This window comes from Gossypium arboreum, chromosome 8 (assembly GCF_025698485.1).
Source record: "Gossypium arboreum isolate Shixiya-1 chromosome 8, ASM2569848v2, whole genome shotgun sequence".
In the NCBI taxonomy this organism is placed as follows: Eukaryota; Viridiplantae; Streptophyta; class Magnoliopsida; order Malvales; family Malvaceae; genus Gossypium; species Gossypium arboreum.
In genome coordinates this window covers 129,997,330-130,021,942 of record NC_069077.1, presented here as the reverse complement: position 1 = coordinate 130,021,942, position 24,613 = coordinate 129,997,330, and the positions used below count along the sequence as shown (strand labels likewise).

The 24,613-nt window shown below is 34.3% G+C and overlaps 1 protein-coding gene across 3 annotated transcripts; it reads right to left on the bottom strand.

Annotated features, from left to right (window-relative positions):
- Positions 1-18,578: 18,578 nt before the first annotated feature.
- Positions 18,579-24,098, bottom strand: LOC108470245 (protein TIFY 4B-like). Of its 3 annotated transcripts, none has more exons than XM_017771531.2 (9): positions 23,718-24,096; positions 23,460-23,602; positions 23,150-23,319; positions 22,247-22,337; positions 21,997-22,159; positions 21,607-21,672; positions 19,835-19,892; positions 19,527-19,738; positions 18,579-18,974 (listed from the first exon to the last, which is right to left on the bottom strand). In XM_017771531.2, exons 1-9 carry the CDS (start codon positions 23,833-23,835, stop codon positions 18,958-18,960), a joined length of 1,038 nt encoding a protein of 345 aa, XP_017627020.1. In that variant the 5' UTR covers positions 23,836-24,096; the 3' UTR covers positions 18,579-18,957. The 3 variants fall into 3 exon arrangements, with proteins under 3 accessions (XP_017627020.1, XP_052887826.1, XP_052887825.1); XM_053031866.1 differs by having other exon boundaries at positions 19,835-19,889; XM_053031865.1 differs by having other exon boundaries at positions 18,945-19,738; positions 23,718-24,098.
- Positions 24,099-24,613: the final 515 nt, after the last annotated feature.

The window sequence follows — 24,613 nt, the reverse complement described above, 5'->3', positions numbered from 1 at the left end:
TTGTAGATCATTATCATCATTTCAGGTGCTCTAGAATGGCGCAGTTACATATGAATTTAAACCATTACAGGGTATTCGACAAGGAGATCCTCTTTCGCTATATATGTTTGTGGTTTGTATGGAGAAACTGGAACACTTAATTAAGGAAGCTATCATTCAGGGGAGGTTGAAGCCTTTGTTGTTATCTAGGAAGGCCCGATGTTATCGCATTTGTTCTTTGCATACAATTTAATGCTCTTTTGTGAGGCTAATTCGAGGCAAGAAGAAATTGTTAATGATATTCAGAATACATTTTGTTATTATTTGGGTCAAAAGGTGAATAGGAATAAGTCTCAGGTTTTCTTCTCACCTAATGTACCGGATGATTTAGCTACGGTTATATGTAGGAAGGTGGTGTTTGTTCGAGTTAAGGATCTTGGAATGTATCTTAGTATGCCTCTCATTCATAAGAAAGTTAGTGTAAGTACTTTTGAATTTGTGGTTAATAAAGTCCATAACAGACTAAATGGGTGGGAAACGAATAGTTTATCTTTGACCGGCAAAATAACATTAGCAAAACCAATCCTTTTAGCTAAACTCAATTATTTCATGGCTACAATACGTATACCTATCTCTATGTGTGGTGAAACAGAGAAATTAGTTCGCAATTTTATTTGGGAAACCACTATTGAAGCTAGAAAACTGGTGTTTTTAAGTTGGGATGATTATTGTCGACCTGTAGGTGTTGCTAGTCTTGGTGTGCGAAACTTAGTTGATCAAAACAAGAATTTTTTTTTTTTAAAGTTAGGTTTCCAACTGATGCATTATAGGTACAAATTGTGAGAAATAAATATAATATTTGTAGGGTGTTACCAAATACTATTGCAAAGAGCAAGTGCTCATTTATATAGAAATCTCTAACGAAGATATGGACGAATGTAATTGATAATGTCTATTACGCCATAAGGGATGATCACCTGACAAATTTTTGGAATGATAATTGGGTTTGTTCGATAGGTCCACTCAGAGTGTTTTATAGAGGCTCAGAATAACCAGATGACACTTTACGTGTTTGTGATATAGTGGATGAGAATGGTAGCTGGGATTGGGCTAGATTAAGTAGCGTTCTTCTGGATCATATTGTGTTACAGATAGTAGTTGTGTTGCCTCCTGTGATTGATGAAGGACCAAATCAGCTATCATGGAGATGATCGACAAAGGATAGTTTTTCATCGGTAGAGACTTATAGAGGTATTCACCAACTTGGCTCAGTCGATAATTCTTGTGTTTTGAATTTGATTTGGAAAACTAAGGTGCTTCAAAGGGTTAAAGTGTTCATTTGGATCATGTAGAAGAATAGATTACTGACTAATGGAAAGAAAGTAAGGAGACATATGGTGAATGAAAGCCATTATCCGAGATGTAGTAATGTATATAAATCGAGGGTCCATACTATTCGGAATTGCACTTTTTCTAGGACTGTTTGGTGGTCAATTATGCTAACTCATACTCGAGTAAGATTTTTTTCTCTGTCACTAGATGAATGGATCATATGGAACCTATAGAATATTGGAGATTATGATAATCAAGAGATAGAATGACAAATTTTCTTTCCTATAATGTTCTGGTTGCTATGGAAAATTCAAAATATGTCTTTTCTAGTAGTCACTGTTGTGCTTAAGAAATCTTGGATATGGGTGTCAGTTGGATGAGGAGTTACGTAAGGATGCTTGCACCTGTGTTACATGTTAATCCTATGGTTATTGTTATGTAGTGGTCAGCTCCGAATAAAGGTTGGACTAAGCTTAATACAGATGAGTCAGTGTCGCTAAATGGACCTTATGCTGCCATTAGGGAGTGATTAGACATGTTGATGTTAATTAGTTATGGGAATTCTCAATGTTGCTAGGCAAAGACACAATTTTTAAGATCGAAACAATAACTATTCTAGAGGATTTACGCTTAGCATGGGAGAAAAGGATTCGACAATTAGAGATAGAGTGTGATAATGCTTTTTGTAACACCCCTACCTCGTATCCGTCATCGGAACAAGGTTTTAGAGCATTATAAAAACCTTCAGAACATTTTACAAATAATTCATGTAATTCACTATCCAATTATTGATATAATTTAAAACGTCCCTTAATTGGACCCTCAAGGCCCAATACGAGTATTAGAATCGAGTCGAGACTTAATCGGAGGCTCTAAGAATTTTTCACAAAGTTACAAAAATTTTCCAAGGTGTAGGGCTCACATGCCTGTGTGGTCCAAGGGATACACCCGTGTGACCTTAGGACACGCCCGTGCTAAAGGCCATCTTCAACCTCATGTAACTTTCTGACTTATGCATACTGCCATACCACACGCCCGTGTGTTAGGCCGTGTGGTTAATAAATTCAATTCGAAATTAAATGCAGGTTTCACACGGCCAAGACACATGCTCGTGTTCTAGGCCGTGTAGCACACGCGGCTGAGACACACACCCTTGTCTCTGCCAGTGTGCTCAATTCTGAGCATTCTGTTTCTCAAAATTAAGGTGCAAAAGACACATGGCCTAACCGCATGCCCATGTTTCCAGGCTGTGTGTCACACATGTCCGTATGTCTGCCCATGTGGACAAAACAAAGCTATTTCTAGCTTCATTTCTCACCCAAAATCACACCCATGACCTGCACTTGAAACACACATCCAATACCAATCATATCAAGCATTCAAAATAATCAATTCCATCATTCAACATGGCATATCATTGCAAGCACAAGTGTTTATAAACTTACATTAGTTTAACTTAGGCAATAACAACATTTGATCACATATACTTAACATAACATATGTGTATATATATATCATAATAACCTACTTAGTAATACCAAAATGAACCATTACTAGCCATTCCAATGGCTAGGATACAAAACATCATTTTCAAGCTACTATTGGCCAAGTTATCCTATACATGCCATTATATCAAAGTGATTCTCCTATATATACCCAAGATAGCTAGTTGATAATGTGATGATGCTCCAATGATCTTCCAACTTTCACAAGCTTCTGAGCACTATAAAACAGGAAAAAAAAATAAACGGAGTAAGCATTACATGCTTAGTAAGTTCGTGTAACGAAAACTAAACTTACCAATCCTATTTATTAAATCTAGGCATACAATGTCATATTACCATTCATTTGGCTAAGTTGCCTAAACACATACATTCAATCAAACATGTTAGTCACCAAAATTTTCATATCAATCAAGTAACATAAATGAGCTTACCATGCAATACTCTTTCAAGACATTACCATTCCATGTCAAAATTCTCATGCCATGTCAAGAGTTATATGTCATTTGAATCATTAAATTTCGATAGATGCTCAAGTAGTACACTTGAAGTGTACGAGTCAATAATCTGTAAACTTTTTTATTCAAGGGTACCTATTAGGGCACTTAACCAATAAACACTCACTCAAGCCAGGCTAAATCCTTTATATAACGTATGCTCAGATGAGCTCGATTAGGATTACCAGTCCAGGCTAAACCCTAATCATAACGTATGCTCGAAAAGTATTATATCAAGATTACCCATCTGGGCCAAATCCTTTCTATAACAAGGTTAATGGGATTACTCGTCCGAGCTAAATCTCGTCCGCAACAAATGCAGGACCTTATTCGTTTAGGGAAAGCGCATATAGTTATCAGAATTCAATATTCAATCGGGACTTAACCCTTTTTCACCATATCAAGCATGTATTTATTTTCTCATTATAGCATTCAAGTAATGTACATTAATATAAATCACATTCCATAGAAAAACAACATTCAATTAAACATATTTACATGCCCAATTAAGTTACACGAACTTACCTCGACACTTGTTCACGTATAAAATCTACTAATCTGAAACATTTTCTTTTCCTTGATCTAGCATCGAATTTGTGTTATCCGGATCTATATAAATAACTTTAATTATCAATTTCACATATTTCATATTTATTTGGACTCAATTTACGTCTTAGAAAAAATTACCATTTTGCCCCTAACTTTTTCATAAATTTCAATTTCGTCTCTAGGCCCGGAAAATGAAACTTGTGCAATTTACTCCCTATTCCAAGCCTAACCAAAATCCCATTACAAATTTTCCAGCACATGTATTCATAAAATTTTATAATTTTTCATGAAATTTCAGAAGTTTACATTTTAGTCCTTAAATCATGTTTTCATCAAAATTTCTTTGTAAAAGTTGTTTATCTATTAACAACCTTTCATTTTCTACCCTAAATTTCTAATTTTCAGCATTCATCCATGACCCATTTTTCATACCTTGATAAATTTTCAAATTAATCCCTCAAATAGATAGATTAGATTATCACGGTTTCAAAAATATCAAAATTACTAAAAACGGGACAAGAAAACTTACGCAATTAGGCCTTGAAAGTTTGTTCTCTCTCTCCTAGGGTTTTCATGTATTTTTAGGTTGAAGATGATAAGAAAATAAAATGATATTTTCTTTTCATCTTTTAATTAATTAAGTATTTTGTAATTTCTAATTTAGTCATTACCCTTTTTCTATATTTCCATGAATGAGTCATCAAAAAAATCTACATACTTTTTTAATGGTCTAATTACCATAAAAGGACTTCTATATTTGAATTCCATAGCTATTCAATTCTTATAGCTACTAGAATTTAACTTTCGCATTTTATGCGATTTAGTCCTTCTCGTAATTAAACACTTAATCGACAAAATTCTCGTATCAAATTTTTCACACAACATGTCTATCATAATACGGACCATATAATAAAATAAAATAAAAACTATTTTTGGGTCGATTTATGGTCCCAAAACCATTGTTTCGATTTCACTAAAAAATAGGTTGTTACAACTCTCTCCCCTTAAGGATTTTCGTCCTCGAAAATCTTACCAGTAAAAAAGTTTAGATATTACTTCCTCATAACATCCTCCAGTTCCTAGGTAGCTTCTTCAATACCATGTCGTTGCCAAAGAACTTTTACTAAAGCTACTTTTTTATTTCTTAACTCTTTTGTTTCCCGAGCTAAGATTTTGATTGATTCTTCACTATATGTCATATTAGGTTGAATCTCTACCTATGTGAGAGAGATAATGTGTAAAGGATCGGATCAATATCGCTGTAGCATGGACACATGAAAAACATTGTGAATCTGATCAAGTACTGGTGGTAAAGCTAACCGATAAGCAACTGGTCCAATTCTTTCTGTAATCTCCCATTGCAGAAGTCCCCCCCTTTTTTTTTTTCTTTTTTTTAGTCTTTAGGGAGCTTTCGGATCGATCACAGATTCTCGACCCCGTCGTTTGGCATATGGTCTAATGAACTGTGGACTCAATTTTCCTTTACGAGCAAACCGAAGAATTTTCTTCCAAAGTGAAACCTTCAAGAATACTTTGTCACCGACTTGAAATTTTATTTCTTTTTGTTTCAAATCAACATAGGACTTTTGTCGATCAGAGCCTGCTTTCAAACTATCCTGAATTACTTTCACTTTTTCTTCGGTCTCTTGGACCAAGTCAACTCCGTGTAACTTTTTCTCACTGATTTTTATCCAGTACAATAGAGTTCTACATAGAGTTCTACATTTACGACCATACAAGGCTTTATACGGTGCCATTTTAATGCTAGACTGTTAACTGTTATTATAAGCAAACTCAACCAAAGGAAAATACCTTTTCCAGTTACCTTTAAACTAAAGTATACAACATCGAAGCATATCTTCCAAGATCTGTATTACCTGTTCCGATTGGCCATCTGTTTGGGGATGAAATGCAGTGCTAAAGTGTAACTAAATACCTAGAGCTTCTTGCAATTTGCTCCAAAATCGAGAAGTAAACCGAGGATCTCTATCTGAAATAATAGAGATAGGCACTCCATGCAATCTGACAATCTCAGAAACATATAATTCAGTCAACATATCCAAGGAAAAATCTATACGTATTGGAATAAAACGTGTCGACTTTGTCAACTGATCAACAATTACCCAAATGGCATCTTTCTTCTTTGGGGACAGGTAACCCCAATACGAAGTCCATGATAATTCTTTCCCATTTCCATTCCGGTATCGTAGCTGACTGTAATAGTCTAGAAGGTAACTGATGTTCAGCTTTTACTTGCTGACATATCAAACACTTAGATATGAACTCAGAAATATGTCATTTCAGTCTCGGCTACCGGTACATCTTTTTCAAATCATTATACATTTTATTACTACTAGAATGTATAGACATGTTACCATTATGAGCTTCATTCAAAATCTTTTATACCAATTCTAAACTTTTCGTACACATACTCTGTCTCTGAATAACAAACAACTATTAGTCTCGATCTGAAATTCTAAGTCAGGAGTCAATTCACTTTGTACCCGTTTTACTTGTAACTTATTATCATTTTTCTGAGCTTCAAAGATCAGTTGCAAAAACATTGGTCTAGCTTTCAACTCAATTATGATTAAACCATTATCAGACAATGATAATCGAGTATTCATTGCTCGCGAGGTATACAGAGATTTTCTGCTTAAAGCATCTGCCACTACATTGGCTTTCCAAGAATGGTAGTCAATAACAAGATCATAATCTTTCAGTAGTTCAAGCCATCTGCGCTGTCTCAAATTCAAATCTTTCTGTGACATCAAATATTTTAGACTTTTATGATCAGTGAATATGTGAAATTTTTCCCCAAATAAGTAATGCCACCAGATTTTCAATGCAAACACTATGGCTGTCAATTCAAGGTCATGTGTCGAATAGTTCTTTTCATGTGGCTTTAGCTGTCATGAAGCATAGGCTACTACTTTACCTTCTTGCATCAAAACACAACCCAAACCATTCAATTATGTATCACTGTAAATTACAAATTCCTTACCCGATTCAGGCTAGACTAACACAGGTGCTTCGATCAATAAAACCTTTAATCTGTCAAAACTCTGCTAGCGTTTGTCAGTCCACTCAAACTTTACATCTTTTTGTAGGACGAGTCATCGGGGAAGCTATTATTGAAATTTTTTTAACAAATCTCCAATAGCAACTAGCTAGTCCTAGAAAACTTTGGACTTCAGACACATTCTTCGATAGCTTTCAATTAACAATGGCTGAAATTTTATTCGGGTCTACTCTGACACCTTCAACAGATACTATATGCCCAAGAAAACTAACTTCCTATAGCCAAAATTTGCATTTACTGAATTTGACGTACATTTGTTTCTTTCGTAGAGTTTACAACACTATTCTCAAATGCTCAGCATGTTCATTTTCATCTCGAGAGTAAACCAAAATATCATCTATAAATACCACCACAAACCTGTCCAAATACGGGCTAAAAATTTTGTTTATCAAATCCATAAACACTGCAGGTGTATTTCTCAAGCCGGATGGCATCACAAGAAACTCATAGTATCTATACCTAGTTCTAAAAGTTGTCTTTGAGACATCCGATTCTTTTACCCGGAGTTGATAGTAATCACAATGGAGATCAATATTCGAAAATACAGTGACACATTTTAATTGGTAAAACAAGGTATCAATACGAGGCAATGGATACTTGTTCTTTATTGTAACTTTGTTGAGCTATCTGTAATCAATATACAGCCTCAACAATCCATCTTCTTCTTTACAAATAGAACTGGCACACCCCATGGTAAGAAATTAGGTCGAGCAAAACCTCTATCAATTAACTCCTACAACTGTACTTCCAGCACTAAGGTGCTATAGATATCAATGTCGTTCCTGGAACAAGATTTATAGAGAATTCCACTTCTCTATCCTGTGGTAAACTAGGTAATTCTTCTGTGAATACATTAGGAAATTCACATAATACTAGCACTGGTTAAATCTTTAACTCAAATATTTTAGTATCCAACACATACGCAAGATAAGCATCATACCCCTTTCTAACACATTTTTGTGCTGATATTGCTAAAATAACATTAGCTAATCCATCTAGTTTATCAGATTCAACATAAAGCAATTCACCATTCTGACATTTCAATATAATATATTTCTGTTTACAATTCACCGCTGCATCATATTGGGTTAACCAATCCATTCCCAAGATCACATCAAATTCATCAAATGGCAATAACATCAAGTTAGCTGAAAAGCAATAACCTTATACCATCAACGGACAGTTCTTACAAACTGTATCCACCATAACACACTAGCCAGGGGGTTTGAAACTTTAACCACAAATTTAGCAAATTTAATAGGTAAATTTTTAACAGACACTAGGTTCGTGCATATGCATGAATGTATGGAACTAGGATCAATCAATATAGTAATATTAGTATGAAGTAGGGAAAATCCAATAATGACGTTTTGTGCAGAGGCATCTTCTCTATCACGAATAGCATATATTTTTGCAGGTGCTCGTGCCTCAGATGTAACTGTTGTATCCTTGGTAGTACCTCGACTACCACCAACATTGTCGGGATGGTGGGGTGGTCTGCCCCTCGAGACAGGATTACTCGGCTTTGGAGCTGGTTCTATCTCCTTTTCAACTCTTTCTAGACAATCTCTAAGAAAATGCTCAAGTAAACCACATCCGAAACAAGCTCCACTTCTAGACTGGCATTCCCCATGATGAAATTTGTTATAATGTTTACATTTCAGTTTGGGAGTACCAACACTACCCACACTGGTCATAGACAGAGATGAGGACCTCGGGTTAGAACGTTGAGATCCCTACTCTCTTTCAGAATATCCCGTAAAGGTGGTAACACGATCATAATACTTCTTTAATTTTTTAGAAGCAAATGATTGTGACTTACTCATAGTTCTTTTTTTAGAAACCTAAGCCTCTCTTTCAGCTTGTCTCTTTTCTTTACTCAATTCCTCAGCTTTGTGTGCTCGATCGACTAACACCGTAAATTTCCTTATTTCGAGAATTCTAATCAATAAATTGAGATCCTCATTTAAACCCTCTTCAAAGCGTTTACACATCTCAACCTCGGTCAGAACCCATTCTCTGGCATATTTACTCAACTGAACAAATTCTAGTTCATATTCGGAGACGGTCATGTTTATTTGTTTGAGCTCTAGAAATTCTTTCTTTTTCTGATCCATAAATCTCTTACTTATACTTCTTCCAAAATTCAGCTTGGAAAAATTCCCATGTGACATTCTCCCTCAGTACTACTGAAGTTATGGTATTCCACCAATGATAAGTTGTATCTTTCAGTAGAGATATTGCACATTTCAGACACTCAGCAGGTGTACAGGATAATTCATCAAGAACCCGGATGGTATTTTCTAGCCAAAACTCAGTCCTTTCCGGATCATCATCTGCGTTAGCTTTGAATTCTTCTGCCCCATGCTTATGGATTTTATCTATCGGAGGCTTACCAATTCTAACAGGTTGAGGACCAAGTGGGGGAGGTCGTTGCACAACAGGGTTTGTTCTCAAGTATTGTGTAAACCATTCATTCATCATTTGGAAGAAGGTTTGTTTTGCCTCCTCACTTGGGCCCTCAGACACGTGCCTTTCACTACCAGACGCAGACGCAACTCTTTAAACTAAAGCTGAAGCATTGCTCTCAACTTCCTTGGATTCAACTCTAGCTCGATTGAATGACATTACTATATGAAAACCCATTTAAAAATGATCAGGAGTCATCACACTATCACAATTTATATAATGGCATGTATAGCGTTAAATCTGAGAATCGACTAAGCCGTAGCTCTAATACCACTAAATGTAACACCCTTAACCTGTATCCATTGTTGAACAAGGTTTTGGAGCATTACCAAAACTTTCAGAACATTTTACAAATAATTCATGTAAATCACTATTCATTTATCAAGATTATTCAAAACGTCCCTTAATTGGACCCTCGAAACCCAATACGAGCATTAGAATCGAGTCGTGACTTAATCAGGAGCTCTAAGAATTTTTCGCAAAGTTATAAAAAAATTTCAAGGTGCAGGGCTCACACGCCCGTGTGGTCTGAAGGACACGCCCATACTAGAGGCCGTGTTCGACCCCGCGTAACTCTCTGACTTGTGCACACGGTCATACCACACGCCCGTGTGCTAGGCCGTGTGGTTAATTAATTCAATTCGAAATTAGGTGCAGGTTTCACACTGCCAAGACACACGTCCGTGTTTTAGGCCGTGTAGCACACACAGCTGAGACACACGCCCGTGTCTCTGCTCATGTGCTCAATTTTAATCATTCTGTTTCTCAAAATTAAGGTGCAGGGGACATACGGCCTAACCACATACCCATGTTTTCAGGCTGTATGTCACACAAGATCTAGACACACACCCGTGTGTCTGCCCGTGTAGACAAAATAAAGCTATTTCTAGCTTTATTTCTCACCCAAAATCACACCCATGACCTGCACTTGAAACACACATCCAATACCAATCATATCAAGCATTCAAAATAAGCAATTCTATCATTCAACATGGCATATCATTAGAAGCACAAATGTTTATAAACTTACCTTGGTTTAACTTAGGCAATAATAACATTTGATCACATATACTTAACATAACACTTGTGTATATACATATATCATAATAACCTACTTAGTAATACCAAAATGAACCATTACTAGCCATTTCAATGGCTAGGTTACAAAACATCATTTTCAAGCCACTATTGGCCAAGTTATTCTATACATGCCATTATATCAAAGTGATTCTCTTATATATACCTAAGATAGCTAGTTGATAGTGTGACGATGCTCCAATGATCTTTCAACTTTCACGAGCTTCTGAGCACTATAAAACAAGAAAAAAAAATGGAATAAGCATTACATACTTAGTAAGTTTGTGTAACGGAAACTAAACTTACCAATCCTATTTATTAAATCTAAGCATACAATATCATGTTTCCATCCATTTGGCTAAATTGTCTAAACACATACATTCAATCAAACATGTTAGTCACCAAAGTCTTCATATCAATCAAGTAACATAAATGAGCTCACCATGCAATACTCTTTCAAGACATTATCATTCCATCTCAAAATTCTCGTGCCATGTCAAGAGTTATATGTCATTTGAATCATTGAATTTCGATAGATGCTCAAGTAGTACACTTGAAGTGTACGAGTCAATAATCCGTAAATTTTCTTATTCAAGGGTACCCATTAGGGCGTTTAACTAAGAAACACTCTCTCAAGCCACATATCGTATAACAGGATTACCAGTCCAGGCTAAATCTTTTATATAACGTATGCTCAGATGAGCTCGATTAGGATTACCAGTCCAGGCTAAACCTAATCATAACGTATGCTCGAAAAGTATTATATCAGGATTACCCATCCGGGCCAAATCCTTTCTATAACAAGGTCAATGAGATTACTCGTTCGAGCTAAATCCCGTCCACAAAAAATGCAAGACCTTATTCATTTCGGGAAAGCGCATATATTTATTGGAATTCAATATTCAATCGGGATTTAACCCTTTTTTCACCATATCAAGCATGTATTTATTTTCTCATTATAGCATTCAAGTAATGTACATTAATATAAATCACATTCCATAGAAACACAACATTCAATTAAACATATTTACATGCCCGATTAAGTTACACGAACTTACCTCGGCACTTGTTCGCGTATAAAATCTACTAATCCGAAACCTTTTCTGTTCCTTGATCTAGCATCGAATTTGTGTTATCCGGATCTATATAAATAGCTTTAATCATCAATTTCACATATTTCATATTTATTTGGACTCAATTTACATCCTGGGAAAAATTACCATTTTACCCCTAACTTTTTCATAAATTTCAATTTCATCCCTAGGCCCGGAAAATGAAACTTGTGCAATTTGCTCCCTAGTCCAAGCTTAAAAAAAATCCCATTACAAATTTTTTAGCACATGTATTCATAAAATTTTAGAATTTTTCATCAAATTTCACAAGTTTACATTTTAATCCCTAAATCATGTTTTCATCAAAATCACTTTGTAAAAGTTGTTTATCTATCAACAACCTTTCATTTTCTACCCTAAATTTCTAATTTTCAGCATTCATCCATTACCCATTTTCATACCTTGATAACTTTTCAAATTAATCCCTCAAATAGATAGATTAAACTATCCCGGTTTTAAAAATATCAAAATTACTAAAAATAGGACAAGAAAACTTACCCAATTAGTCTTTGAAAGTTTCTTATCTCTCTCCTAGGTTTTCGATGTGTTTTTAGGTTAAAGATGATGAGAAAATAAAATGATATTTTCTTTTCATCTTTTAATTAATTAAGTATTTTGCAATTTCTAATTTAATCTTTGCCCTTTTCTATATTTTCATGGATGAGTCATCAAAAAAATCTATATACTTCTTTAATGGTCTAATTACCATATAAGGACTTCTAGATTTGAATTCCATAGTTATTCAATCCTTATAGCTACTAGAATTCAACTTTCATATTTTATGCGATTTAGTCCTTCTTGTAATTAAACACTTAATCGACAAAATTTTCGTATCAAATTTTTCACACGACATGTCTATCATAATACAAACCATATAATAAAATAAAAATAAATTTTATTTTTGGGTCGGATTTTTGGTCCCGAAACCACTATTCCGATTTCACTGAAAAATGGGCTGTTACACTCTTTTTGTGGAGACGATTGTAGCTAGTGGAGTAGCTAATGGTAAGATGATGGAATTACGCTTTATTCATCAAATGATAAATCTAAGTTGGAAGGTTTGTATACGCCATATTCTAAGAGCTCATAATGCAGTTGCTAACCATATGGCTAATGTTACAGCTGCAAGATTCACAAAGGTGTAAGTGTTTGAAGAACCACATTGTTCAGTGCGGGATTTAGTTCAGGCAGATTATATTGGTTGTATAAGGAATTAATGCGTTTTCTTATTAGTGTCGCTTAAAGCTATTTTAGTTTTCTAAAAAATATTAAAATTTTAATGTACGGAAAATATAAAAAAAGTAAGTGAATAAACAATTTCTGCTACAAATATATAAAGGTGGGTGTCTATATTCTAACCCCTTCATTTATAAGATAAAACCCCGTCATGCATTATGAAATTAAATATGCAAGTTGCTTAATGTATGTGTTAATAAAGCACTTAAAGTAAGCTTCATTTATATGTGTTGCATTGAATGACAATGGATTATAAATAGAACGCTTGTATGAGTGAAAAGAGATACAAAAAAAATTCTCTATTGATTTGATTTATTGTTTACTTTTTAATGTTTTTATTTGATTATTTTATAATAACTTTATATTATATATTTGTTTTTCACTTTTCAGCTAAATTTTCTAACTTATGCCCATCTAACTGTTTTTATTTAATTGATGAATATATTTAATATTAGATATTATCTTGTATTTAATTTCACTTTGGAGAAAAATGTACTCTTTATTTATAAGATAAAGTAATTTTAGCCCTCAATTTAATTTTTCATCTTTTTAATCTTTAAATATATATTTTTGTTAAATCACTCCAAAATTGATGGAAATATTAACATCTATTAATTTTATGACTACACGTGAAGTGTCATGTGGATGACATGTTAGCATTTAATTAATTTTTTAAAATTTTAATAATATTAAAAATTATAATTTTATAATTTTTAAATAATTTTAATGATTTTAATTTTAAAAATATTTTTAATTTTAAAAATTAATTAAATATTGATCATAAACGTGGCAATCCACGTGTATGCCACATCGGTAAAGTTAACAAACGTTAATTTTTTCATCCATTTTGGGGTGATTTGACAAAAAATGTAAGTTTAATTACTAAAAGAGGCAAAAAAACTAAATGGAGGATTAACATGACTTTGTTAATGAAATTGGAAGACCAAAAAGCCATTATGTCTTGTTTATATTTATAATAAATTTTTTATATAATTTTATCTAGTTTTTACTTTAAACAAATTTTATTTTAATTTTTTTGAAGGATTGTTTTTAATAAATTTTATAACTAAGCTAAACAGGTAATTAATTTATGGGTAATGTAACGACTCAATAGTCAAGGGTGTCAAAAAGTGCATTCCCCAAGACTCTGCTCCCGTACAAACGGACTCGTAAATATTTTTAATAAATATTTACGAAGTTAGTTGTGTAGTTAATTAGGTTTCGGTTAAGTGAATTTATATGAATTAAAATTAATTACGTATAATGACTAAATTGTATAGAGGGAGAAAGTTGAATTATAAATTAAAAAATAATTAAATGGATTAAAGAAGCTGGGTGCTAAACTGGGTGTGTTGGTTGGATCCGTGTATTCGTCCGAGTCCGAGTCGTGTTAATAGGGGTAATTAAATAAAACGGTACTATGATTGATATTAGATGATATTGTATGAGAATTGAAAATGGGATAGTGATTTGAAACATGAAAATGAGTTATATACATAAATGCACTAACTTGTGTTTTGATGATGGTGATTAGGCTTATCTCAAGCTTGAGATTATGATTGATGTATATGCTTATGTCTGGTATTATATAAATGAAACAGTAAATTCATAATTGAAATGTGATATGATGAAAAAGGGATTGATGAGTTGAATAAAGTACTTATGTATGAGAAATTACGTATGTTATGGTTGAACTTACTTATGTTATGAATAAATACATTAACTAGTTAATTGATGTTGTTATTTAAGTTTATGTTTAGTAAATGGAATGGAAAGTAAGTAAAGGAAGTTATTCGTAGTTTTATGAAAATGTTAATGATGGTGTAAAATGTTTTATAAAATCTTATATGTTAGGAATGAACAGATATACGATGTTGATAGACTTACTCATTGAATTAGTGGTTATGTAGTTGATAAATCTTGAGGTATTGATATAGCTTATATTTATCATATAAAGTTTATTATTGAATTGGAATATTATGTTTAAATTTTGTACGAGCTTACTAAGCATTCATTGCTTACGTCGTTGTTTATCACTTACTTTACAGATTATCGGAAGCTCGATCGGGTTGGAAGCTCGTCGGGGATCTATCACACTATCCAGCGATTATATCGGTAGATTTTGATATCTTGGTTAAGGTTATAATGGCATGTGTAGGTGGATTATGTCTAATGTTTAATTGGTGAATTTGGTATATATATGTCATTTTGGTTGATAATTATGGCATGAAATGTTGCCCTGAATTTGAGGTACTTAAGGTACTATTGATATATTGTTGGTTATGGTTAATATGGTCAACTTGATGCATGTTTAGAAATATCCAAAGTTGGTATATTTTGTATCGATCTCAATATGGCCAAGACATGGAATGTTTTGGAAAAGTCTTGAATAGATGTGCATGATTGAAATATGGTATGCCTAATATGATAAGGTTGGTATGTGTCAATTGTGTTATGTATTGGTATGGAAACAAGTCAGTTGGTATATGGTATAAATGTGGTCAAATGTAGTGAGATTATTTTTGATATAGCATGGAAATAGTATTAAGATTAATTAGATATGTATGGTTAAGGTTTGAACAAATATGCTCATGTATATATATATATATATAAGTTGACGCTTGATGATTGAGGTGCCTTTTGACATATTGGTTGTATGAACATTTGGTATTGAGATTAGTCATTCATTGCATAATTGGAGTATGTTTAAAGCCCTTGTATACATGTACAAATTTCTTGTAGGTTTATGCTTGAAAGAGTGAAAGAAATGTCTTGGAAGTGGTTATTTTCTTGTCCACACGGCTTAAGACTCAAGCGTATGTTTCAGTCGTGTGCCTGTAGTTTTTAAAGGGTTACAAGTTAGGCTATTACATGGCCTAGTACATGGCCTGGCACACGGACGTGTGAGGTTACTTCGAAGGTTACACGACCTAGCACACAGGCATGTGACTTGGCTGTGTGACCAAGTTAGAAAGTTACACGGCCTGAGACACGAGCGTATCTCCTGACCGTGTGATTCACATAGCCAGACCAAACGACCATGTGACCCCTGCAGCTTTGAAATTTTTCTATGTTTTTCAAAAATTTTGAGTTTCCGAATTAGTCCTGACTTGTTTCTAACACGTATTTTGGGTCTCGAGGGCTCGAATAAGGGACAATATGCATGAGTTTGATTGATTTTTGACCTGAATATTATACGATATGAAATGTTTGAAATTTCTGTCTGTTGGATTTGTAAACTCCGGTAATTCTTTGTAACCCGGATTCGGCGATGGATACGGGTTAGGAGTGTTTCAAGTAATCTACACCATTAATTACTAAATTATGGGTAAGTTTTCGTTTTGGTCACCTAACTAAAAAAAGTTGAAATTTGGTTATTGAACTATTCAAAAGTTTTTATTTAAATCACTGAACTATTAAAAAAAATAATTAAGTCACTGGGCTATTAAGTTTTTTTTAAAAATGTTTCGCCAGCAAGCTCTAAGCGACAATTCAATGACAGTACCCATCGATGAGTAGAAAATATGCCTTAAATTCAAGTTGATCTAATGTTCAGTGTCAGAGATCAGGGAAAAAAGTTATTTGAATTTTAATTTGTATATTTGTAACATCCAAAGTTGTTTAATAATAATAATAAAAGAACTATAGAAGAGAAAAAAAAATTTCAATTGGTACAAACAGTTACAAACAGAAAAAATCATATAATATCAATTTTAACAATATAATGACTTACCAAATTATAAAATTTTTAACTAAATAATTAAAAACAAAAACTTCCCCATCATTTAGTTTGTAACAATGAAGTTTACCGTTATTTATTGAAGACAGAAATGAGCACATGAGAGTCCGGAAATGATAATAAATTAGATGAATTGAAGAAAAGGAGGAAAGGACGTCGTGTTGATGGAAAACAACGGAATTAGCCAAATAATGACGAATCGTGTGTTTGCTTGCGTTAAATCAAAAGTTGGTATCCTCCATTCTATTGTATTCTGTTTGATAAAAACTTCCATATTTTGTATTTCTTTCATAGGAATATATAGTATTAGATAAATTACAAGATTAATGAATAGTATGTTTTATATATGTAAGCCAATTCAATTTTTGTGTATATATATATATATTTGTTTTCATCTTATAAATTTTGTAATCATAAACTTTAAAAATGTAATGCTAATAATTTTAAACATAAACTATAATGTTTAGGGAACGCCAATGAATGTTTTCCTTCTACTTTTAATTTATTTATATCTATATCTAACTGAATTAATATCGTAAGTTAATCGACATCAACTTAATTGAAAATTGAAAATCTTTCAAAATTATAAAACAAAAGTAATATATTAATAGTGTTATATAGATAACACAACCATAACCTCGTCAATAAACTTATTTACATTTTATTACTTTACCAATAATTATTTTTCAAAAAAACTATTTAAATTATATTGTTTTTATTTTAGTCGACTTGAAATGTTGGAAATTTCAACATGATTAATTCAATTAATTCTTATAACTAATTTTTAAAAATATTATATTATAATTTAAAATTTAAATTAGATAATAAAAATACAATGGTTTTAGTGGGTAAAAGAAAAACATGGAGTTGCAGGATTTTGGTTGAATATTAAATAGAAGACATGAGGAGGTGAGGTGGCGTGGTAGTGGAGAAGTCACATGGTGTGATGAGATGCATTTCACAGCCACTAATGTAATGTCTTTTATTTAACAAAAACCAACATTTCCCTTTGCCCCTTCGAGGCTTGACTTTGGTTAGACCTTTGAATTATTTTCAATACCTGGAAATACGCACGCACATGCTCATGCTCCTCCCCTTCTTTACTATACCAAATAAATAAATAAAGCATGTGGCGGTGCTTTTGGCCTTGGGGGAATCGAAACAAAACTGCCATATAAAATAACCTTTAAGTGTATATTTGTTCCTTTCTTTCCTTCTTTTTAAACACAGTACACCAATAACCATACTAACCCCAAATAAAATTGTTTTTTTCAAAGGTCCATATCAAATTAAATACAATAGGATACTACCACTGTTGGAAATGACGTTCCTCTGATACGTATCTCTGTATCTCACTACTATGGGCTAGGCAAAGACAAGACAATGCAACCATCACAGTGATTATCCAATCCTTCTGCCCACGCTAATTAATTCATAACCTGTACTACTCGGCTTTTCATTCAATTCATTCCTTCCCCCCCACTCCCATCCTCTCAAAATCTTTCTTTAATATATATTTCGTAATCAGAGATTTTATGGTTGTTTATTTCAATTTTCAAAGATACTGATATACATTGTATTGGTATAAAAAGAAACCCCTATTATTATATCAAACTTGGTAGACTCGGGATGCAATTGCAATGTAAAAGCAAGGCCAGACTTCGGTAGCTTTCTTAATCAAAATCATGGTGTGCAATATGAACAGGTTGAAAGGCATATCATGTTAATCACAAAAGCAACAACGGACCCACTTTTATTATTATTATTTTAAGTGAGCGGAAAAGCATGCATAAAGAAAAACACAAGAAGACAGAGGGGATGAATTAACAGAAGCCATAATTCGGTTCATAGTAAGATGCGAGAGTGTGAGGCTGAGGTAGCCTAGGCCACTTGTAGTAGGACATGACATCACTGATTAATTATTAATCACATTCACCATGGCTTGCATCAGTGGGTCGTAGCCTCGTGGCCGGTTTTTTTATTCTTTTTTAAAAAACCATCGCCTTATCTAATCAAGAGATAAACATTACTGAATCATTCCCAATGGAATCTACGCTATTTACAAATTAAAACCACCCACATAACACCAGCACAGCAAAGAGTTATCTTGGGGGGCAATTTAATATGCAAGTGGTTCATATTCCACTAGGATCACTTTCTACTTTTTGTAAACTGGAAAGAAGCGGATTGAATGACGTTTTTCTTTTTGATTGTTAGTTAACCTGAACTAAATTCCTCATTTAGATTAATAATAATGGCCGCAACAAATACAACATGTCTTAACATAAGGCTACGAACTCTTACAAGGAAGACAGCTACTCTGTCGGCACTCCAGCGCCATCCATGTCAACATGGGCTATAATCGCTGAATGCTGGTCCAACATCATACTTCGAATATATCTGCAATATGGCAATCAGATCTCGTTTATTTCGATTTCCATGTGATGATAATTTGTAAAATAAGTAGAAAAAAGTGAAATCGTTATACATTATGGAGTGAAAAGTGATAATTTGTTGGTCTACCAAAACCAGTTCATTAAAGTTATGCCAGTCGATTGTACAAATATGATGCGTTTTAGTACAGGAAATTGAAATATGTTGAGCTATAAAAGAAGTTTATGATATGACAAAAGCCCAAGGATATCTTTCCAGGCAAGACCAGCAGCAAGCAATAGCTCTTCCTTTCCGGTGGCTGGGATCAACCCAAGTTACACATTATGATAGGCGATGTACCTAAATATTACAGGAAACTTGTAGAATGATCATGAAATTTGCGCTGTGGTGGCATTTTCAAATTCAGTTATATGCATTTGGAATGGGACATTCGCATATCATATAGCATGGAGGAGAGCTAATAATCATTCATATCAAAATTTTCCTGGATTTCCAAGGTTCAAACCCCATTATCGCATAAAGACAAGACATGATATGCAAGAGATAAGAAATTGTCACCTTTGCCATCAGGATGAGTAGTGACATTGGCAATCTTGGGAAGATTTTCCATGGAGCTGCACCAAAGCGGTGTGTGAGGTGGTCGAGCTTGAGTAGAAGAATATGATTCACTTTGCTTCGACTGCTCATTTGAGAACTGATCCCCCATTTGATTCAAGTAGATGTCTAAGGTACGAGATGAAGATGTTGCCAATTTTCTCTTGTTCTTAAACCTTCACCTAACAGGGATATGAGAAACAAACAGCAAAGCAAACTAGATTGTGTACTTATTTAATTCTAAAGAGGGAAATATATGTCATGGAAGATACCTGTCTTTCTTTTTCTCAAGATATCTTTGCAACAGTGCGTTTCTGCTAGTGGCACCTTCTGAAAGCAAGTTACAAGAAAATTGATATCATCAGCACATAAAAACACCATCATCTTGTACATTTGGCAAATACCATGGTGGATTGTTTTCTTGTCATTCATTAATTGCTAGATTAATCAATGACCTTAATGACCATAAACCAAAAATGGTTTTATCACGGAGATGAGCTTTCCAGTGTATCAGTTTCAGTAATGTTTTATCTATAAACAGATTTAAAACAAGAATCAACAAAATAATAATAACTCTAACTCGTAATCCAGTTTCACTTGAGGAATAAATAAGTCTTGAGCCGCAAACTATGTTCCCAATTCCTAAATAAATAAAAACCAAAAGTGACAATCTGCTTCTACTGTTCCGCTATATTGTAATAGAAAGCAATATTCAGAGAATGCTAATCTCTGTTACTCAGACTTGGGCATGAATGTTGTCTACAGGTGCGTATCTGAAACGGATATTAAGATTTTTCATATATTTGGAGGATCCTTCCAAGTTAATATCCCCATATCCATACGTCAAACATGAGTGTTGGACATGGGCGCTTCAAGAAAAATGAACCCTTTGAGCAACATAGATGTTAATAAGCCAAAACTGTAACAAACCTGCAGGCCAGGTTGCAGATGGCTTTAGCTAACTAAATCAACAGAAAAACTGAAAATGCATGCCAAATGACATTTTCTTTTTCTTTACCACATCAGCTCTCAGAACACATGTATACCTTGAGATTTTATAAAGGTCCATTCAAAGTTGTCATGGTCCAGAATCAAGGTCAGTTAGTCCATCATGGTAGGACACCGCCTAAGAAAACATACTGTCCTATTTCATATCAAAGAAACAAGAAACAGGATATAATCATGCCGTCAATGGCCCAAAAAGCTGTAGGTCAAATATCAGCAATATCTACCCAAGCAGACAAGCAATGTGTAGACTGTAGACCTAAACTTGGTTGAGGAAGAGAATTTTGGTTTTGGGGGTGGGGGGGGGGGTCTATAACTGCAGTTCTCAAATAGTTAGAAGCAGTGCAGGATTCATGTGATCCAAAAAAAAAAAAACATGTTTGGATGCTGTCAAGTCTGCTCAGGACCAAGTTCATAAGTTCATTAAAACAACAGTTCTCACCATGATCAAAATCAGGAGGAAAGTTTCACATATCTTGTGTGCAACTGCAATTAGTATAACAAAAAAAAGACCGGAAACAGATGCAGTCCTGGTCTTCTAGGTTACAGCCAGCAGAAAGGGCACATGAAACAAGGAAAACACGGATGGGGGGGAGGGACACCTGGAGGCTGCAATATTAACATCATATGGAGATGATAAGAAGTATAGACAACATAGAGATCCCGAGCACTAGAACTAAAGAAAAAGGAGAAGGTTCAATCATAATTCACTAAATCGAGGAATGGCATCACACTTGCACCTGCAGTAGTTCAATTACTTAAAAGATACACAGTTTATTGTCCAATGCAGAGAGCCTGATGCTGAAAAGACAAGTTTTAAACCAAAATTAAAATCTAATCAAGACCAATGTACAGCTACTCAGCATTTATGGACAGAAAATGACAAGGGCAAATCCATTACCTCAAACCATAAATCATAGAGAGGTGCTAAGCACAGATGTAAAGCAGATATAGGAAATTTTTAAGAAGCATGCATCGTCACTCCCTCCCATTAAAGGAAATGGAGAGATTTATGAAATTACTATAAGGAAGCATTTACCAAGGCTGTCTTCATAAGATACATTGCAGTCATCTCGAGGAAATCGACAGTTTTCTGCAACCTTCACTGTAAAGAAAATGAAAGTAGCATGTAAGTAATCAGAAGAGAACTTATCTTGCTACCTAGCCACTACGTCTTATCCATTTTCAGCAGCAACTTGAAATCAACCTAGTAAATTAACATCCATAGTTACCATTGGATTATAATGTGACTCATTATAAACTAAAACACGTTCGGTCATGCAGAAACATAGTTTTGCTTTTATCTCCTTTTTACTGCTCCAAGTCACACAAACTACAAATGGCACTCAGCAGAGACGGAAAGAGACCTGGTATCTCATGCATTTATGAAGCGGAAGTTAAAAACACCTAACTCAACCCAAAAGTGTACCTGCTTGCATTGATGACAATATAACCCCTGGTGAACGTTGGCTTACTTTATCACCTGCAGCCTGTACATGGCATGGAATGGACAATGGCGAGGTCCTTTGATCAACTAGAGTTTCCTGTGGAAATGAGACTGGGCTTGCAGCAAACTGCAAGATTGCTTCCGCCTGCAAAACCAATGTAAATCTATTTGTTTACACAATGAGATACTATTCTGATGTCTGAACTACAAAGAAAATTGGAAGGTATATGACCTTACAACCAGGTATATTATCATAGACATTCACTTTCCCACAATAAAAAATTGTCATCTGTCCTGATGGCTCTTTGGCTACACTCGCAGATCTGGACAGTTGAGAATTCTTCAGTCTAAGAACTTCAGGAAGTAATAACAACCATGGAAAAGCCATTAATTTGTAAGAAGTCAAAAAACAAGTGCTCTAATTAGCATATAAGATGCTAGTCTAGCAATCCAACCAGTGCATACTCTGGCCCGTAACTTAACATTTCTTTTATATCTACAACATCATTCCATTTTAATGGTGAGACCAATCAACTACTCTATTATAACAGTTGTAGTATCAAGATCCCTGTAGAGTTACACTGTTATGACTTACAAACTAAATAAATCAACAGTTGGGGTAACACCACCTCATTTAACATATGTTTAATACCAGCATCCATCCCCCCATGCATCCCATGCCACTTGTGACACAAATATGCACCATCTAGTTATACACAAATTTATGGTTAGAACTTTATTGCATAGCAATGTGAATAACTCATAGGATCGTCCAGATTGTACGTCTAATAGTGTTTGGGGGGGGGGGACTTATGATTGGAAAGCCGTTATTGTTGACCGATAGACTTGATAATAATTGCAAGCAAAAAATCCGGAAAAGTAAGATACCAAGCAGATATCCGTGCACATGTGCAAATTCTCGTTCCATTCACGTTGAAATGATGATTTTATACCGTTGACTCTAGAAACATTCAGTCACGAACAAGCTTGATCAAAATAATATTGGATCTAATTTCCTATAGAAAAGGATACTCAAGACCCTCAGATGGTTTGAACTTAGGTCAAATGCTTTATTCCATGCAAAACTAGGGTTATTAGAACATGGAGACAACAGAGAGTAAATTTAACAAACAACCTTGGAGAAACAGAATCATTAGCAGAGACGGCGGTTTGAACGGAATTTTCGCCGGAAAATTTGAATTCCGAGGGATCTGAACGGATGCGAGGAACGGATTCGTTTACCGGGACCGAGATCCCTTTATGCCGTGTCGTTTCATTCGGTTGAACGGTCGAATCAGAAACGAACTGCAAAATTTCTTATTTAATTCAACTGGTTTGACTAAAAGAGAAAAGTTCCAGAGATATGTGTCCTGCTTTTCATGCCTCGAACACAAAAAAAAAAATTAAAATATATTTATAGGAAATAATAAAAAAATTCCACGCACACGAGGCGGATTTTGCGGGAAGGGAACGTGAAGTTTCTTGGAAGCTTCGACAGCTTCAGAATCCGATGTCGTTTCTAGAAGAGTTTTCAGTGAGATGACCTGCTGAATCGCCTGCGATTTGTTCCACGAAGGTCTCCGCATCCCTACGAGCAAAGAAAAACAAAAGGATTTCAAAATTAAAAACAACACACACTCTCACACACACTTTCCAAAAGAGGCAAACAGAAAGGAAAAAAAAATAGAAGAAGAGAAAGAGACCTTTTTCTTTGAGGTAACGGCGGCAATCTTCGCGAGTGACCTGAGAAATGTCATCCTCGGTGAGCTGGTTGAGAGGCTTGTATAGAGGTGACCGGGAAACCATTTCTCCCGTTGACATGGCGTCAGGTTTCCAGCTAACTAATCAACTGCTGCTTTTGGAGCTCTCTAATTTCTTAGTTTCTTCGCCAAGTCGCAGTGAGGTAGATCGATTGAAGAATAAAGGATTTCCCTTTTTACTCTCGTCAATGATTTTCTGAGATTACTAATTTCGTAATTTAGGAACCGTTCCAGGGGCTTTTTTGTTATGAGAGATTCGGAAAAGGAAGGGCGTGAGTTCGAGAGAGGCTTTAGGCTTAGGTCGCGGGCTTTTTTAATTTTTATATTTTTTATTCAACTTTATGTAAAGTTATTGCCACCCCAGGATGCCACGTAATTGTTCGCTTTTCGTCTATTTACCATATTGACCCACTAATATACTGTATGGTCATAAAAATCTAAAATGCATTTAAACAGTACAATTTGTCTGGTTTCGGTGGGTAAAATAATGAAGGCTATATAGCTCCAATTTTTTAAATCATGGAGGTGGAAAGCAATGTTTTGGGAAGCTGGTTTGTGGTTGAAGATCACAAGTTTTTTAAGGGTTAACGAGGGGTATATGTTAGAAAATTGGACATTACATATATAATAAGGATAATTACATGTTATTTTTTACTATCATGATAGATTAGTTTAAATTAAAAGTGATTTAATTTGGTTAGAATTTTATTAGGCTTTTAATTATTAAATAAAATATGGGTCAAATATGTGTAGATACTCTTCTAATTAAATTCTATTTAATGATGAGCTAATTAGAATTTGATTAGAACTAATATGCTAAGCTTATAAATATTAGGATT